Source organism: Vitis vinifera, chromosome 16, assembly GCF_030704535.1.
Source record: "Vitis vinifera cultivar Pinot Noir 40024 chromosome 16, ASM3070453v1".
NCBI lineage: Eukaryota > Viridiplantae > Streptophyta > Magnoliopsida > Vitales > Vitaceae > Vitis > Vitis vinifera.
The window spans coordinates 21,783,916-21,801,674 of NC_081820.1; the positions used below are offsets into that span (position 1 = coordinate 21,783,916).

At 29.7% G+C, this 17,759-nt stretch overlaps 2 protein-coding genes across 3 annotated transcripts; one reads left to right on the forward strand and one right to left on the reverse strand.

The window, feature by feature from the left end:
* Positions 1-2,901: 2,901 nt before the first annotated feature.
* On the reverse strand, positions 2,902-6,449 carry LOC100244615 (PR5-like receptor kinase). 2 transcript variants are annotated; one of them, XM_059743332.1, is made up of 6 exons: positions 5,580-6,449; positions 5,397-5,435; positions 5,228-5,263; positions 5,003-5,059; positions 4,824-4,847; positions 2,902-4,288 (listed from the first exon to the last, which is right to left on the reverse strand). In XM_059743332.1, the coding sequence occupies exons 1-6, from the start codon at positions 6,415-6,417 to the stop codon at positions 3,153-3,155; spliced, it is 2,130 nt and encodes a 709-aa protein (XP_059599315.1). In that variant the 5' UTR covers positions 6,418-6,449; the 3' UTR covers positions 2,902-3,152. The 2 variants fall into 2 exon arrangements, with proteins under 2 accessions (XP_059599315.1, XP_059599316.1); XM_059743333.1 differs by lacking the exon at positions 5,397-5,435.
* A 6,892-nt stretch (positions 6,450-13,341) lies between these two features.
* LOC100267841 (rust resistance kinase Lr10) lies at positions 13,342-17,250 on the forward strand. The gene is made up of 3 exons (XM_010664474.3): positions 13,342-14,167; positions 15,918-15,947; positions 16,031-17,250. Exons 1-3 carry the CDS (start codon positions 13,471-13,473, stop codon positions 17,119-17,121), a joined length of 1,818 nt encoding a protein of 605 aa, XP_010662776.1. The 5' UTR covers positions 13,342-13,470; the 3' UTR covers positions 17,122-17,250.
* The last annotated feature ends 509 nt before the right edge of the window (positions 17,251-17,759 follow it).

Here is a 17,759-nt window from a genome sequence, read left to right on the forward strand (position 1 = left end):
TAGATGTAGGTGGTAATTTATTAGTATTAATATCATTACCATATTTTTCTTTATAATAGTTATATAAATTATATAATAATGAATTTATTTCATTTTTAATTTCTTCAATTTTTATTTGGTCATTAAAATAAATAATTGTTAACCATTCATCCAAAGCTTCAAATTTCAATCTAGGGTCCACAATTAAAGCAATATAAAAAATTAAAGGTATTTCTCCCCAATATTTTCTAAATTTTTCTATCATTGCAAATATTGTATCATTAAATATTTCAAAACTTAAATATTTTTGAAGTACAATAAAAATATTAGTTATTTGCATAATAACTCGATTTGAAGTTGGATAATATACACCACAAAAAATGTTTGTTGAAGTATCAAAATTTTCAAAAAGATCTCTTAAAAGATCCGCAACATGCCAATCATAATCACTTAATGCATCAATATCTGCATCACAATCATTGTTAAGTAATTGTATTTCATATAATTCGACTACTTTTCTATATTTTGTAATATTTTGTAAAAGTTTATATGTGGAATTCCATCTAATGGCCATATCCAAATTTATATTTTTTCTTTTCATATTTAACATTTTGCAACAATCAAAAAATAATTCATGTTTTGCTTGAGAACTATTAATACTATATGCAATGCCTCTAATTTTTTCCAATGTATCATCAACATTTTTTAATCCATCCTTTACAATTAAATTTAAAATATGTGCACAACAACGCACATGAAATATTTTAGCATGATCATCTTTTACTTGCCAATATAGTTTTAGTCTATTTATTGCTGCATCATTATTAGCAGCATTATCTAATGTTACTGTCAATATTTTATCACGAAGGCCTAAATTTATAATTTCTTCATTTATTAAAGCTGCTATATTTTTACCACTATGTGGAGCATTTATTAATTTAAATGAAATTATTCTTTTATTTAATTTCCATTCATTATCAATGTAATGAGCAGTTATACATAAAAAACCAGTGTGAGTTAAAGATGTCCAAATATCAGATGTTAAACAAATATTTCCTTCAAAATTTGCAAAAAAAAATTTTAAAATTTCTTTTTGTGTATAAATTTTTTTCATAATATCTCTTTTAACTGTATTTCCAGACCAACCTTTAAATTGAGGATTAATACCTCGTTGAATTGTTCCTACAAAATCATGAGTTTCCATCATGTTGAAAGGTTGTTCTGCTCTTATTATATAATCAATCATTTCTTCACGACAGTTAGATTCATCATAAGAAAATGTTTTTAAATTTCCACTTTCATTTTTACCTAATTGCATATAATTTCTAATATCTACATTATTTTTAGTTTTACAATTTTCGTGATGTCTTTTTAAATGACTTGTGCCTGCATTTGAGCCACCAGTAAGAAATTTATTACAAATTTTACATTTTGCTTTTATTTCTTTTTTATTATTTTCTAAAATTATTTCTACTCTATCAAAAAAATTCCATATATTTGAAGTAAATTTTTTGTTTGATGATATTTCATCACATGGACTAGATGAAGAAGCACTTGTTGTCATATTATAATTATTGATAAAATATTATGCCAAAAATAATAAAGTAATAAATATAAAAAAAAATGTAACAAAAAAATAAAGTAGTAGGGGTGAAGTATGTTACTCAATTAGAGAACCGATGCAGAAATTCCTAGCAAATTTGAACTCTTGGAGCCACCAATGCTTGTTTTGCACCACCAACAATATTGTATAATTTGAGGGAAAAATAAAAAAAATTGAAATATTGTAGAATGTGAGAGAAATAGAGAGAGAAATAGAGAGAATTTGATGAAAAAATGAAAAGGGAGAAGATGTATTTATAGGAAGGTTTTTTTAAAATTAAAAAAAAAAAAAAAAATTGGCCATGTGACCGTTGCCCAACGGTCACATGGCAGCTAGGAGCATGGGTTGGACTGTTGGAGCTCCAACGGTCACATGACCGTTGGAGCCTTTAATTTTTTTTAAAAAAATAATATACTTTATGTTATATATATATAACTAACTCTAACATTTAACACAAAAGTAATGTGGCTCAGTTGGTTAGAGCCTTTACTTTGAACCATGAGGGGAGGGGTTCGAATCCCCCCCTCTCCATTCGTTTCTAAAGCCTTTTGGCTTATTTAAAAAAGCCCAAGGCTTGGCCCGCCAGCCCGGCCCGCCCAGCCCGCGGGCTCATAGGCCGGGCCGCGGGCCGAAGATTTTTCCCTGGCCCGGCCCGAGCTGGGCCGCGGGCCTCCTATTTACGGCCCGGCCCGCCCGTTGGAGACCCCTGAATTCAACAACCATATTACCAAAATTCTTTTAATGAATAAGGTAGCTCCTTGGGTTGAATCGTACTTTGTGTTTGCGTAGTTAGGCTAATATTTTTGGATTAGACCTACAATTTTGGGTAGTCTATTTTTGTGTTTGTACAGTTGGGCTGGGCAGTTTATTTTTGTGTACGCTTGGGCCTACACTTTTAGATTAGACCAGCACTTTTGGATAGTTCAATTTTTTTTGTGTTTGATTAAGCCCACCTAAGCTAAGCCCCATGAGGGATTGATAGACCCTTCACTTAAGCCCACCTAAGTTTTGCCAAGGACACTCTGTCTCCTTTTCCTTTTCTCTCCATTTTGTTGCCACCAGAGTGCTAACTTACCATTAAATAGGGATATGCCAAACCAACCCCCATATGGAACTTTCCTTTGTTTGTAGGAAGCATGCTACCTAGTGGTAGTCGAAGCTGCTACACTTGGTAGTACAGTTTGCGAAGCTGCTACCTACGAATTTTTAGCTCTAATACAGCACTTGCTGAAAAAAATGTTAAATTCTATATATTGAAATAAAATTTCAACTCCATGAATCAAGATGATTGTAATATGGTTTGTCACTAGTCTTTAATCACTACTCTGCAACCATAAATATTTTTACTTCAGAATATTAAAAAATGAATGAAACTTGCTTAAAAGGAAACAAAACTTTATTTAAGTATTTCAAAGGCCTTGGAGAAGACTACTCATGTATGGAGACCTTCTAGGAACCAAGCCAGTGCTTTAGGACAAATACATTTGATACATGAAAAGCAACGATCCTTACATCTAAGCCAAGAAAACATTATCAAGGGACAAAGTATGCAAGTAGATACAATGTGGCACTACCTTCCGGTTAAGGTGATTGTATCCATAGCATTAAGTGATGAAACTGGTACTCCTACTTGATTGCTCACCTGATCCTCTACATTCAATACATCATAATATAGAGCAGGCTTAGGAGGCATTTGCAAGAGTTCAATCTCACCTTCTAGCATCTTCAATGCTTTGCTCATGGAAGGACGATTTGTGGGCTTCATCTGTATACACCACAATGCAACTATCACCATTTTTTTTACAGATATTTTTTCACTATCTGTGGCATCTTCCATTTCAATGTCCTCCCCTTGGTAAAATTTATCATAGATCCATGATGGGAAGTATATTTGACTTGAGTGATCTGCTAATGCATTCAAATTCTTCCTTTTACCCACCATTTCCATCAACAACATTCCAAAACTATAAACATCGGCCTTGTTTGATATGCATCCAATGTTTTTGTAGAACAATTCTGGAGCAATGTATCCCATTGTTCCTCTTGCTTTTGTGAGAGAAACAATACTTTCATCTGTTGAATACAACTTTGCAAGGCCAAAATCTGAAACTTTTGGAGTAAAGTCTTCATCGAGAAGAATATTGTGTGGTTTGATATCAAAATGCAGAATTTTCATATCACAACCTTGATGTAAGTATTCAATCCCACGCCCTACTCCAAGTGCAATCTTATACAACCTCTCCCAACTTAAGGGGGTATTGTTTTCATGTTTCGGAAAAATAAACTTATCAAGAGATCCATTAGGCATGAAGTCATATATAAGAGCCCATTTTGAACCTTCTATGCAAAATCCAACAAGTTTCACCACATTAATATGATGGATCCTTCCAATTGTAGCCACCTCATTGATAAAATCTTGCCCATCAGCTTTAGACATAAGCAGTACTTTTACTGCAACAACTCGACCACTCTTGAGCTTTCCTTTATAAACAGAGCCAAAGCCTCCTTGTCCTAATTTATCCTTGAAACTATTGGTCATCTTCTTTATATCATAATAAGAGTACTTTATGAGTTGAAGACTTTTGTGATTTTGCAGGAATTCTTCAATATTATCATCTAATGATAAGTGTCTCCGTCGAAACTTGTAGATTAAGTAGGCAAACATGAACATCCCAAGTACAATTCGTACTCCAACGTATATTATGACTGAACATACATAAAGCAACACAAAAAATATGAAATATATTAGAAAATATTTATGATCATATGAATTCAATTAATATTAAATCCACCAAGTAAACCATTAGGCGGTTGCCTTGTTGATTAATCTAAAAATAAAGGTATTGTGAAACCTTTTGAGACTGGATTGAGTCTTGAACTGTGCTGCTTAGGGGCTCTCTATGGAAGTAATATGCTGATCAGTAGTAAAGAAAAAATTGGGGCTTTGGATTTGGAGGCCTCAGTTCCAATCCCACTGTTTTGACTTTTTGTATACAAGTGGACTTGAAACTGAATTTAGATAAGAGTATATGCATTCCAAATCCCCTAAGCTGCTACTAATAATAATAATAATAATAAGTATTATTATTATTATTATTATTATTTTTAATTCCTCTGGCTTTTGATTTTATAAATGAGGTCTTGCTTGGATAAAAAATTCTAAGGTGTTCATATAAAAAAACTACATTATACATATTAATTATTGCACAAAGAATTAATAGTTGGGAACGGGAAGTCTCACCAATCTTTTGTAATATCCAGAATCCTGATAAGAAAATTAAGAATAACAGAAATTAAATTCAGAGAAGAACATGAATTAAATTAAGTTATAATTATAATCGTCAAATCATCCTTATTATATCAGATGATGACTATGCAAAATAAAGTTGGTAAAATGTAACGGAACTCCCTCAAACTTACCAATGGCCTCAATGTCATTGTCAAAGTAGTAGTCGTCCCGAAGATCTTTTTTAAGTTCTACATGATTGAATCAAGCAAGTAATCTGAGCTTTTGCAAGCATAATCGAATGCAAAACAAATCTTTATAATTGGAAGAAGAAACAAAAGTAGGAATTTCAAGTAATTGAGTTAATATGAAGAGAGAGCTCTAAGTCAAATTATCTAATCGAAACTACTAAGCCTCACCTCCAATTGTAAAATTTGAGAGATTCACTATGTAGTCTGTGAATAAGAGAGGATATTGAATTCAAAATAAGAAAGATGTAAGTGAAAATATCACCATTATTATCACTGAAACCAAAAAGAAAATTATCGAGAAATAAGGACAAAAAGATAATAAACTCGGAGGCCTTACCAATTAAGTCAAACAGATTTAAAATCAATGTCCAGATCCCTGCATGATTATATATTCATATATACACATTATTTATTCATGGGGCAGTTCAAAATTGACTTCAAAGTTTTCATCATGCATGAATCACATTTAATTCATAACTCCAAGCCTCCTTTACGAGGCTTCAATACTAATCTTACTCACATGTTGGCTTGAAGCAGACGTAATACCAACACACAGTTGTAGCATTTGAAAGTATTGGTGAGTTGTACGATTTGAAAGTATTGCTGTAGTTGTAGCATTTGAAAGTATTGCTGATGAAATTCGTATCACAGGATAGCCCTTTCACTTCGCATTCTCTGTCGCAGATGAAATACATAAATGAAAGTTCAAACCCCATGAGTAGCTCTTCTTGCAAATCTGACATTGATAAATGTCTTCCCTCCGCAACGGCCTTTGACTGAGTGACGATATTCCCATCCAAGATGCATGAATCGGGAATATCTCCGAACTCCAAATCTCCAACTATTGCATACGCGTATGGTTTCGAGAAAGGGGAGCTGCGATTCGTGTTGCATGGAATGATAGGAATAGACTTATTATGAATCTTGTCACCAGTGATCGGCCATGGGCATGTAATGAAAACTACAGGATGAGAATGTCTAGGAAAGTAATATCCAACTGGATAATCACTCAAGTAATAGAGAGGATAGGAGAAACAGTTTCCCATGCCCTTTTTCTTTAGGCCCGGATCCACTACCCGAATGGTATGGCTACTGTAGTTGATGTCTGCAACATGGTATTTTCCGCTGAAATTCAGGTTTACCATAGTACGATTATTTTCACAGATCAATTTCAAGAGGTGATGATGACCGAGGTTAGGCGCATAATCATCTTCCAAATAGAAAGGGTCACTGATGTTCATATCTCCGCAAGAAGATTTGAAGGTCTGATTTTTATCAGCAACGCAAACAGAAAGGAAGCACACATGGAGGATTGTTAGAAGCCCTACTCCCACAAGATTTTCTTCCCTCAACATCATAAACTTAGAGAGAGAGAGAGAGAGAGAGAGAGAGAGAGCTATTACTTTGTTTTTGAAGTTGCATATTGTAGTGATAATTAAATACACAATTACCCTGACCCAACTCAACTATCTTGACTCATGTCTTCCAAGCTAGTTTTTTTGGTCATTGTGTTTCTCCATCATGTAAGACAAATGCTAAACCAATTTAGACGTCCAAACTTTTTTCTCATTTTTACATTGACTATCACCATCAATGTATATGATTTTATGTCATCCCAATTAATTCTTTTGAAAATAATAACATTCATGACAAAAATAAACCATCAAAGGAATTGGTCAAACATTCTACCATTCAATCCTTACTAGATACATCAACGACCCCATAATGTTTGAAATTTCAATGTGGATACCTTTCTAGACTATCCTTCCCAATAATGCTTTAAAATATAGTTGCACCCAACTTCTCATGAAAAACAAAGATTATTATTCATAGATCCCTAGTGTTTAGTTTTTTTAATTGGTATATTTGGACATTATCCCCGGCCCATAAATTGTGTAAAATTTTTTGGTACCTGTTTTTCAATGAAAATAAGAAACCATAGAAGGAATATGTATATCCTTGTTATAGACATCAACTACCGAATGTTTCTACATTGACACCTTTTTTACTTTACAATTAATTGAGCCAATTTTTAAAATCCAAATAATTCCTAATAATTAAAGATTCATTAAAGAATTTAAAATAACAAGTTTCACTTGTTTAGAATTTATTTACTTAATAAGAAAATTTAGAAAGCATAGTTGTGCACATAAGAACAAAAGTAAAGTCCAACATATTATATATTAGTTTTGGTTTATTAATTTTTAGTAGTTTAAAAATTATTAAACTCATCAACAAATCCAATAAATTAAATCTTTCTTTATTTGAAGTCTATTTTTATAGTAAGAAAATTCATAAAAATATAGTTATATGTAGAGGAGAAATAAAAGTGTTATTATAGACTAATTTTGTTTATAATTTCTTATATTAATTGCATCATAATTTGAATTTCAAATTATTTTAAAAATTACTAAACTTTTTAATGAATCCAATGTCATAAATTTTGTTGGATTTGAAAATTGTTTGTTGGATTTGAAATTTGTTGCCTAATGAAATCACAAAATTAGTGATGCGTAAAGAAAAAAATTAGCAAACATATTCATAACGAACTTTAGTACTAATTGAATACATTTTGAATTTCAAATTATTTTAGAAATTAATAAATCGTGTATATCAAGTGTTTATTTATTTTGGAATTTATTTATCTAATAATTTTTTTAAAGAAATTAAAAGAAAATTCTAAAAAGTATATGTAATTAAGAAAGATTATATCTAAATATTTTTTCTAGTGGTTGGTAGAGAGAATGTGAAAGAAAATTATGTTATGCTTAATTTATTAAAAGAAAATGAGAAAGAAAATTTAAATAAGACATTACTCATCAACTACCAACATTATTTCACTCCTTGTTGACAACATCAACCACCCCACTACATTGAATATTGAAAGTTGACACCTCCAAAGAGTCCATCCCGTTAATTCTTTTTATAACCGTGGGAAACTACTTACTTGAAAATTTGGGAAGAAATGTAAAGAAAAAGTAAAAAGAAAGAAAAAATTAAAAATTAGATTTAATATTAATAAATGATTTTTATATATTATTTCAAATTTATTTTATTTATTTTCTCTTATTTTTGTAAAATTAAATAATTTAAAAACACATTCTAGGTATATTGTCAAATTTTACATTTTATACCCAGATTAATTTAGCACAAGTGTCTCATGTGATGTTTCCATTTTAACAATACTTAAAAACAATCCTCACATATTTGATGCTTTTATGCCATTTTTATTAATTCTTTAGGAAACAATATCACCCATTTTTCAGTGGCCGTTTCTCTATGGCAAAAAGAAACTACTAAAGGAATTGACCAAGCACTTCTACTCTTTAATTCTTATTAGATACATCAACCACCCCGCGATATTTAAACTCCTTCCTAATAATTGTTTTGAAAATAGTAACACCCTCTTCTCATTAAAAACAAAAAATCATTGGGCATGGATTTCCATAGTGTTTAGTCAAGCTTGTTTAGTTTTTCTAATTGATATTTTGTTGAACATTATCTCTAGCCTACAAATTTTGTGGAAAATGTTTTGGTGCCAATTTTTCCATAAAAAATAACAAATAGTTGAAGAAATTAGTCAAGCTTTTCTATCATTATTTAGTTTTTCCAATTGGCATTTTTCTTGACGTTATCACTATTTGGTTTTTCTAATTGATATTTTTTTGTTTTACTTTATCCCTGGCCCACAAATGTTGTGGAAAATCTTTTAGTGTTTGTTTTTTCATGAAAAAGGGAAATCACCAAAAGAATTAGTCAAATTTCTCTACCACTATTTTCTAATTAGAATTTTCTTGACATTATCCCTAGCCCACAAATTTTGTGGACAAAATTTTGGTGTCTATTTTTCCATGAAATATAGGAAACTGTCCAAGGAATTGGTCAAACTTTTCTACAATAGTTTAGTTTTTCTAATTGGCATTTTTCTTGACGGTATCCCTAGTCCACAAATTTTGTGAAAATTTTTTTGGTGCCTATGAAAAAATAGAGAACCACCTAAGGAATTAGTCAAACTTTTCTACGATTGTTTAGTTTTTCTAATTATCATTTTTCTTGATATAATCCCTAGCCCATGAATTTTGTGGAAAATTTTTTGGTGCCTGTTTTTCCACGAAAAATAAAATCCGCCAAATGAATTAGTCAAGCTTTTCTACATGGTGTCTATGTTGATACCTTCATACTCTTAAGAACCGACCGGTTAAACCGCTGACTGGAGCTTGGTCCAGTTCGGTTCACATGTTGAGTCGAGAGCAGAGAGCCCTTTGAATCAGGGTAGAGCCAGATTGAATCCTTTGGCGGGTTCCGGTTCATTCGGCCCATTCTCTTTTGGGCTTCAACGCATACCTTTTCTAATTTGGGCAAAATGTTGAATGGGCTTTAACAAAGTCTCCCAGGCCCATTGACCTACTTGAACTCTAACTTAGCACAAGTTTCCGATGTGGTATGGCATTTTATGCCAAAAAGTCACAAATGTCACAGTGTGGAAGCTTAAACCATTGACCAATTGACCAAAGGTTTAGAAAAGTGACGGTGCAACCACTAGACCATATGCTAGTTTTGTTGGTAATTATAAAGTAAAATAACCTAATATTGTTTAAAATTATAAAATAATCTGACATTTAATATCTAAATGAAATTAAATAATATAATTTTATAACTTTTTATTCATTTTCAATATATATCTTTATATTTATATTTATAATTTGAGAATATCAAACATGAAAAATAAATATTATTGATTTTAAATTTTATTAGACATATATTAGATTTTTTAATTGTTTTTAATTTTAATAAAATATAAAATTATATATTTATGAGGATACGAGCATGAACTGAAAACTTTTTTTATTCAATGAAAGATGATGTTTTGAAAACATTGATAAAAACCATTTTTGCCTTTATTTTAAATCATCAATTAAAGAATCATTCAAGCTATTTTTTTTAATATATCTTAAAGGCTTGTTAGTGGAAATTGCCCCAAAATGCCTAAAGTTTTTAATTTGACAACTTCCTAAACATTATTGCTTCCTATAAATTTTCTAGAAAATTTAGCCTATTTCAAATTTGGTTTGTAAAAATAGTTTTTTATTCTTTGAAAAAAAGAAAAAAAGAAAATTAGGGCTTTTTTAGTAACTATTTTCACAAGGGATTTTTTTTCTCTATAAAAAAAATATAAAATAATACTTTTGAAATCAAAAAACATAAAACAATTTTTTATCTTTAAAAACAAAAAACAATTTTTTACCCTTAAAAATAGAAAACAAGGAATTTTCAAAGAATATTTTTTAATTGTTTTCACTTGTTTTTTTAGGGATATTTTAAAAAGTAATTATACAAATATGAAGAATGATTAAAAATAAAGCACTATATATAAAAGTTATTTTTAAAACATATTTATAAATAAGTTCCAAATTGACATTTGTTCTACAAAACATTAAAGAATAATTTACAAAGATTGTTTTCTAATTGTTCTCAAAATTTATTTTTTAGAATTGCTTCCAAAAATGGTTACTCAACAAGGCCTTATTTTCAACAATCCAAACCATTTTTGGTAACTTTTGGAAATGAAATAATTCTTTGAAAACTTGTTACCAAAACAAGGGACCTATTTGATAATTGTTTTCAAGAACAATTTTTTGTTCTTTAGAAAAAAAAAAACATGTTTGACAATTAAAAACTATTTTATGTTTTTTATTCTTAAAAACAGAAAATAGGGTATTTTTGGATAATAACTTTTAGTTATTTTCTGTTGTTTTCATTTGTTTTCTAAGGGTTGTTTTAGAAAATAATTATATAAACACGTAGAATGATTAAAAATAAAGGATTAGATATAAAAAATATTAAAAACAAGTTAAAAACATTTCAGATTCCCAAACAGACTTTTATTCTACAAAACATTAGAAAATAGTTTTCAAAAACTTTTCTCTAAAATCATTTTCGAAAATAGTTACCAAATAAGGCAAATATGTTTCATGAAAACATATATTAATTGTTTTTAATCATTTTCATTTATTTTTGGAGGACTATTTAAAAAAAATAATTGTTCACATGTGGAGGGTGATTAAAAATAAAGTATCATAAAAAAATTAAGTTATTTTTAAAAAATATTCAAAAACATAGAAAATAGGTTGAGAATATTTCAAGTTCCTAAATAAACTTTTATTCAAGAACACATTAGAGAATTGTGTGTTAAAACATTTCTCAATACCTGTTTTTCATGGAAAATAAGTTAAGCTTAAATGGCTACCATTATTTCTATCATTTTTGGATCCATCAACCTACCAAAGTTCAATGCTTCTATGTTGACACCTTGGCTCTGCCATTACAATAAATTCCTCTAAAAATAATCACCCACTTTTTCATGGAAAACAAGAATTTTTTTTTATATTTTAAATTATGAACACTAATATTAAAAAAAATCATAAATTAATTTTTTAATAAAAATAATACTATTTTACTATATGTTATAAAACTATAGATAGCGGTTTAGAGATATGGATACTCTTTGGAGCTAATCAAGTAGTCTCCTTTCTTACGAGTGAATCTCTATGCTTTCTTTCTTTCAGCATAAGCATATATGCTAACCTATTTCAATATCTTCGTAAAAGTATAATTGAATTTTATTGTTAAAAATAAATGATAATAATTAGAAATAATAATAATAATTAATAATATTGTATTTAATGTGTAACTAAGTAATGTTTTTCATTATATGTAATATTTAGTATAGAGTATTTTAGACTAGTTTTAATTCACTTTACAATTAATTGTGTCTCAATTTTAAAATCCAAATTAATCTTAAGAACTAGAATATATATTAAATAATTTAAAACATTAAGCTCACTTGATTTAGAATATATTTACTTAAAGCATAGTTGTATACATAAGAGCAGTAGTAAAGTCATATCTCATTATGTACCAACTTTGATATATTATTTCTAGTAGTAGTGGAATTTATTTTTGAATTCCAATTTTTTTTTAATTATTAAAGTCATTAACAAATCTAAAACATTAAGCTTTGTTAGATTTGGAGTTTATTTACTTCGTAAAGTTATGTGTAAAGAAGAAACTAGCTAACTCATTCATAATAAATGTGAATTTTTAATATTAATTAGATCAATTTCTAGTTTCATGACTTAGTAATAATTGAATCAATTTTGTCGAGTTTTAAGTATTTAAAAAATTAGTTGATTGCATATACCAAGTGTTTGATTGATTTGAAATTTATTTTTTCAATAAAAAATACACAATTGCCAAAACTCAAGCCAAATATCTTGAGTTATGTCTTGTAAGTTGTTTTTTCGGTCATCAAAGACAACAACGTTATCCCATCATTTAAGACAAATGTTTTAAACCAATATGGACATCCAAACCTTTTTTTTAGTAACATCCATTTTTTAGTGCCTATTTTTCTATGGCAAAAAAAAAACCATGAAAGGAATTGGTCAAACATACACCTTCTTGGAAGATCCTTAATTCCTAATAATTCTTTTGCGAAAACTCACTTTTCATTGTTTGGTCCTTCTCATTGATACACCATAGACGTTATTCCTCTTTGGCATATTTTGTGGAAAAAATTTTGGTGCATCTTTTTCCATGGAAAATTAGTAATGACAACCACCTAAGAATTAGGCAAGCCTTTCTACCCTTATCTCTATCCTTGTTGGATGCATCAACTACCCCACAATGTTTTGTTTTGACATTTCTATGTTCACACCTTCCTACTCTTAAGTCTTATGAAAACAATAGCAACCATTTTTCAATGAAAAAAAAATCCTGAATTAAAGAATCACTCAAGCTATTTTTTTTAATATTTCTTAAAGTCTTGCCGGTGGACATTGCCCCAAAAACCCCACCTAATATTTTTAATTGACACCTTCCTAGACATTATTGTAATATTTTTACTGAAAACACCATAATATTTTTAATTCTTTTGGTATATATAAAGTTACTTATCTTTTTAACGAGTCTAACATTATAAGTTTCACTATATTTAGAGTTTGTTTGCTAAAAAAATAAATATAACAAGAAATAAAATAAGAAGGAAAAATAAAAAATAAATTTAAATCAATAAATTATTTCAGTAAACTACTTTAAACTTATTTAACTTATTTATTTATTTTACATAAAATTAAATAATTTTAAAATATATAAACTTTTAATAAGTTTTAATTATATTTGATTTTTTTAGAAAAAAAAATCTTATTATTTTTTCTTCTTTCCTTATTACTTTCCGTAGTCGTACAATCTTTCCAATCCGCAAGATCACAAACTTTGACTCCTAGTACCTAAGTATTGAATAATTTTATGTCAGAGATTAAAATAAATAAATAAAACGCTCCATTTATTAAGAAGATGCAAAAGAAAGAGTAGAGCTCGTTCCTCACTCCTTTGCAAAAAATCCAAATCTAATGTCCATTGAGGGGCTCATCAGTAGCTTGCAGTACTGCAGAGGAGACTATCAGATGAGCATTTCCTTGAAAATGGTATTCCTCTATCTGTGTTGCTGCTTGACTGTAATAATTAGTAGTTTTGCAGAGACTGGAGTGAGCCAAGATGAGTGCATGGTGTCACAGAGTTGCAGCCTCCAGGGCCCCCCCATCCTTTTCCCATTCCGGCTTAAAGGCCACCAGTACCCAGACCACTGTGGCTGCTCTTTGTTTGCGCTCTCCTGCACAGAGAGGAATCAGACGATTCTAGAGCTGCCAGACTCAGTAAACCTCTTGGTGAAGGAAATAAATTACAGATCTAAGGAAATCCTTGTTCAGGACCCTGATAATTGCTTCCCAAGGCAGTTACCTAATCTCAATTTAGCTTCCTCTCCCTTCCAGTTCTTGAATGATTACGTAGATGACCTCACCTTCTTCAAATGCCCTTCAAGAAACAGTACTAAATATTATGATGGATCCTCTGTGTCACTCATCCCTTGCCTTGGAGGGCCTGGCTTCCAAATTTATGCTGTTTATTCATTGGAATACCCCGGTATCGCGTACCTACCATCTTGCAGCAAGATGTACAACGTCGCAGCAGCTCCTTATGACGTTATTAGCTCACAGAAAAATGCTACTCGGCTGACATGGACCAAGTTGCCACACTGCGAAGCTGAAGGTAAGACTTGCAGCCCCACTGGAAATTAACCGTCGATATACTATCTCAAATCAAAAGTAGTTTTATTAAATGTGGTGTTTGTTTTTTTAACATATAACTTGCTTTGAGACTTTACATCATTTATTTTTATTTTTTCGTTGATTTATTATTTATTTTTAAAATTTTTTGACTGAATAAAAATAACTAAAATATTTTACATCTTCTTCTAAATACTAAAATTAAATCATAATAACTAAAGTAAACGTGACTTTTTTTACTATTTAAAACTTAATAGAAATAAGATATTAAAAAAAACAAACAACTTAATACTTAACACGATTAAATACTATTTAATCTTAACTTCTATTTAGAATTAAGTTTAAAAAAATCAAATATTTCCTAAAAGTGCGATATTGGTAATGTTTTTCTTCAAAATGCTTTTAGTAGTGTTTTTTCTAACAGTATTTTTAAGATAATAACTTAACAGAAAACATTAAACATGATTTTTTTTAGTTTTTTAAATTTTAGCAAATCTGTGATTTTTTTTTCAAAAATACTTTGTAGACTAGAAGTGACTTTTAAAAATATTACTAAATGTACTCTAAGTTTGATCGTTCAAATATAATATGATACAATATAAGACATTGAATAATATATCATATTCCATATTTGGTTGTATAGGATAAGTAATAGGATATATCATTTCACCACTTTTTATATTCCTTAATTCCCTATCCATGGTATAATAATCTCAAATTGAGGAATGTCATGTACATGTCTATTAAATTAGTATTTTATGCTTCTTATCAATTTTCTTCATTTTTTTTTTCAATTTTCTATATTATTCATTTTATAACACAAGTAATTGTGATTAAAAAAAATTAATTTATGATTAAAGAAAGGACTAATATATATAAATATCATAAAATAATACAAATATATGTATTACTTAATATAATATATAAAAATCTATCTTCTAAATTTAATAATATAATATGATATAATATTTTTATTTATAAATTTTGCATATTTCAATCATAAATATGTTTTTCATTTTATCTTTTATTCTTTTTACAAATTAAATATAAGTATAATAGAATATATCATATTTGATATAATACCCCAAGATATCATGCTTTTGTATATGAAGACACTTCAATATAATTGTAAAGAAAGTGAAAACAAATTTGTTAGGAAATTGATGCAGAGTCATGGAATGATGTATGTGTGTTCAGCTTTTTATCTTTAATGCAGATGATCACTATTAAACTGCATTGTCACATTATTCTTTTCTAAATATGTACTTAAAATTTTATTGTTCCTCATTAAAAATGGCTGCAATGTGTGAATTTGGATTCATTTTTCCTTTTAACCAAGAAGAACAACTTCCTCCTATATGAGTAATTGCTGCAAATTGTTGGTTTGGATGTATATTAATATAGGGTTTAGCTTTTATAGTTTTCTGCCACAAAAGAGATTAAACCAATGTGATCAGTTGATGAAGACTGTCCACCCAAGACAACTATACATGTGACAAAATGGGGATTAATGATTTGGTGGCAATTTTAGTACTTCAAGCCTAGGGAAAGTTCTTTGTCAAAGACCCTGGCACAACTAAAATTAATTGACCTCAAAAATGAAACTAGAAAGGCATAAGGGTCACAAATTAGAGCCAAGGCTGAAAATCAAGAAGCAGTATACATATACAATGTCAGTGATTTTTGTTTATCTAATAAGCCTAACAAACTAATAATTTCATTTCCTTTTACAGGTGCAACAAAAAAAAAATTAATTGTTACAGGTAATTTTCAGTAACTTGGTTGCTTTTCCTTCAATCACTAAAAAGAAAATCGATCTTGACCCTTTTTTTTTTTCCATATACAGGTGAAAGCCTTGGTTCCCTTTTTCTTGTGACACTTGTCTTTGCACTCTACCGAGTTTATAGCTCAAATGAATCGAAAAGACAGCACAAAATAAAGGTTATAAAGTTCTTGGAAGATTACAGAGCCCTCAAGCCCTCAAGATACTCTTATAATGATATTAAGAGGATTACAGATGGGTTCAAGGAAAAATTAGGTGAAGGAGGTTATGGAACTGTCTATAAAGGAAAGCTTTCTAATGAAATTTTTGTTGCCGTGAAGATCTTGAATAATTCTAATGGAAATGGTGAAGAATTCATTAATGAAGTGGGGACAATAGGTAGAATCCACCATATCAATGTTGTTCGCTTGATTGGCTTCTGTTCTGATGGGTGTCGAAGAGCTCTTATCTATGAGTTCTTACCAAATGAGTCGCTAGAGAAATTCATATTTTCAAACCATTCACTTGGTTGGGAAAAGCTTCAAGATATTGCTATAGGCATAGCCAAAGGAATTGAGTATCTTCACCAAGGATGTGATCAAAGAATCCTCCATTTCGACATCAAACCTCACAATATTTTGCTAGATCATAATTTTAATCCTAAGATATCTGATTTTGGTCTAGCCAAATTGTGTTCTAAGGAGCAAAGTGCAGTTTCTATGAGTGTAATTAGGGGGACCATGGGTTATATTGCACCGGAAATGATATCTAGGAATTTTGGCAATGTTTCCTACAAGTCAGATGTTTATAGTTTTGGAATGTTATTGATTGAAATGGTAGGAGGAAGGAAGAATATAGACACTACAGTAAAGAACACTAGCCAAGTATATTTTCCAGAATGGGTTTATAATCGTCTGGATAAAAGGGAAGAGTTGCACATTCCGATTGAGGAAGAAAATGATGGTGAAATAGCAAAGAAACTATTAATTATGGGACTTTGGTGCATTCAATGGTGCCCAATGAACCGTCCTTCCATGAAATTTATTATTCAGATGTTAGAAGGAGAAGGAAACAATTTAAGTATGCCTCCAAACCCATTTACTTCCATGGGCCCAACAAGAACAAGTCCAAACATGCATCAACAAGAGTTGGCAGTCATCTCAGAAATAGAGTAAAAAGATAATTGGTTGTGTTTCTATTTTAGTGTATTATGAGCATGTAAATTACTTAGTATCATGTTGTAATAGTTCATCAATGTAATCTTTGTGTTTAATGGCAATAAACTCAGTGATATTTGGCAACAAGTTAGGTCTAAGAAGCTTTCCTAAATATTATTCAAAATATAAGCAGTTTTGAGGATTTTTGTTCTTCAAAAGTGGGTTGTGAAGCTAATAAACTACTCCTGAGGGGGTTATTATCATGTAAAAGAAAGTGTGCTTTTGGTAACTAGGAATAGGAATGTAATTAAGATAGGAAAACAAGTGAATCATATTATGATATAGAATTTAGGAATCAGAATTCTCACAAGAGTAAGATTTAACTTCCATAACAATGATTTTTTTTTAATTTTATTCTCATTCTAAAATAACAATCCAATTAAATATATTTTTTTATACTTATTTTTCCATGGCAAAAAGAAACCATTAAAGGAATTGGTCAAGCATTCTACCTTTCAATCCTTGTTAGATACATCAACATCCAAGTCCAGCTTTTTGGTCATCGAAAATGTGTTTCTCCATCATTTTATTATACAAATGCTATTAACTTTTTTCTCATTTCTACATTGACCGTCATTATTGATATAGATTTTTAT

Excerpts from the sequence above, each read along its gene's own strand:
- LOC100244615 (XM_059743332.1), bottom strand. The coding sequence starts at position 6,417 with ATGATGTTGAGGGAAGAAAATCTTGTGGGAGTAGGGCTTCTAACAATC. Across the intron at positions 5,264-5,396 it reads AAATCTGTTTGACTTAATTG|ACTACATAGTGAATCTCTCA; the intron begins GTAAGGCCTCCG and ends TCTTATTCACAG. Across the intron at positions 4,848-5,002 it reads CAATGACATTGAGGCCATTG|GATTCTGGATATTACAAAAG; the intron begins GTAAGTTTGAGG and ends TTTTCTTATCAG.
- LOC100267841 (XM_010664474.3), top strand. The coding sequence starts at position 13,471 with ATGTCCATTGAGGGGCTCATCAGTAGCTTGCAGTACTGCAGAGGAGAC. Across the intron at positions 14,168-15,917 it reads GCCACACTGCGAAGCTGAAG|GTGCAACAAAAAAAAAATTA; the intron begins GTAAGACTTGCA and ends TTCCTTTTACAG. Across the intron at positions 15,948-16,030 it reads AAAAAAATTAATTGTTACAG|GTGAAAGCCTTGGTTCCCTT; the intron begins GTAATTTTCAGT and ends TTCCATATACAG.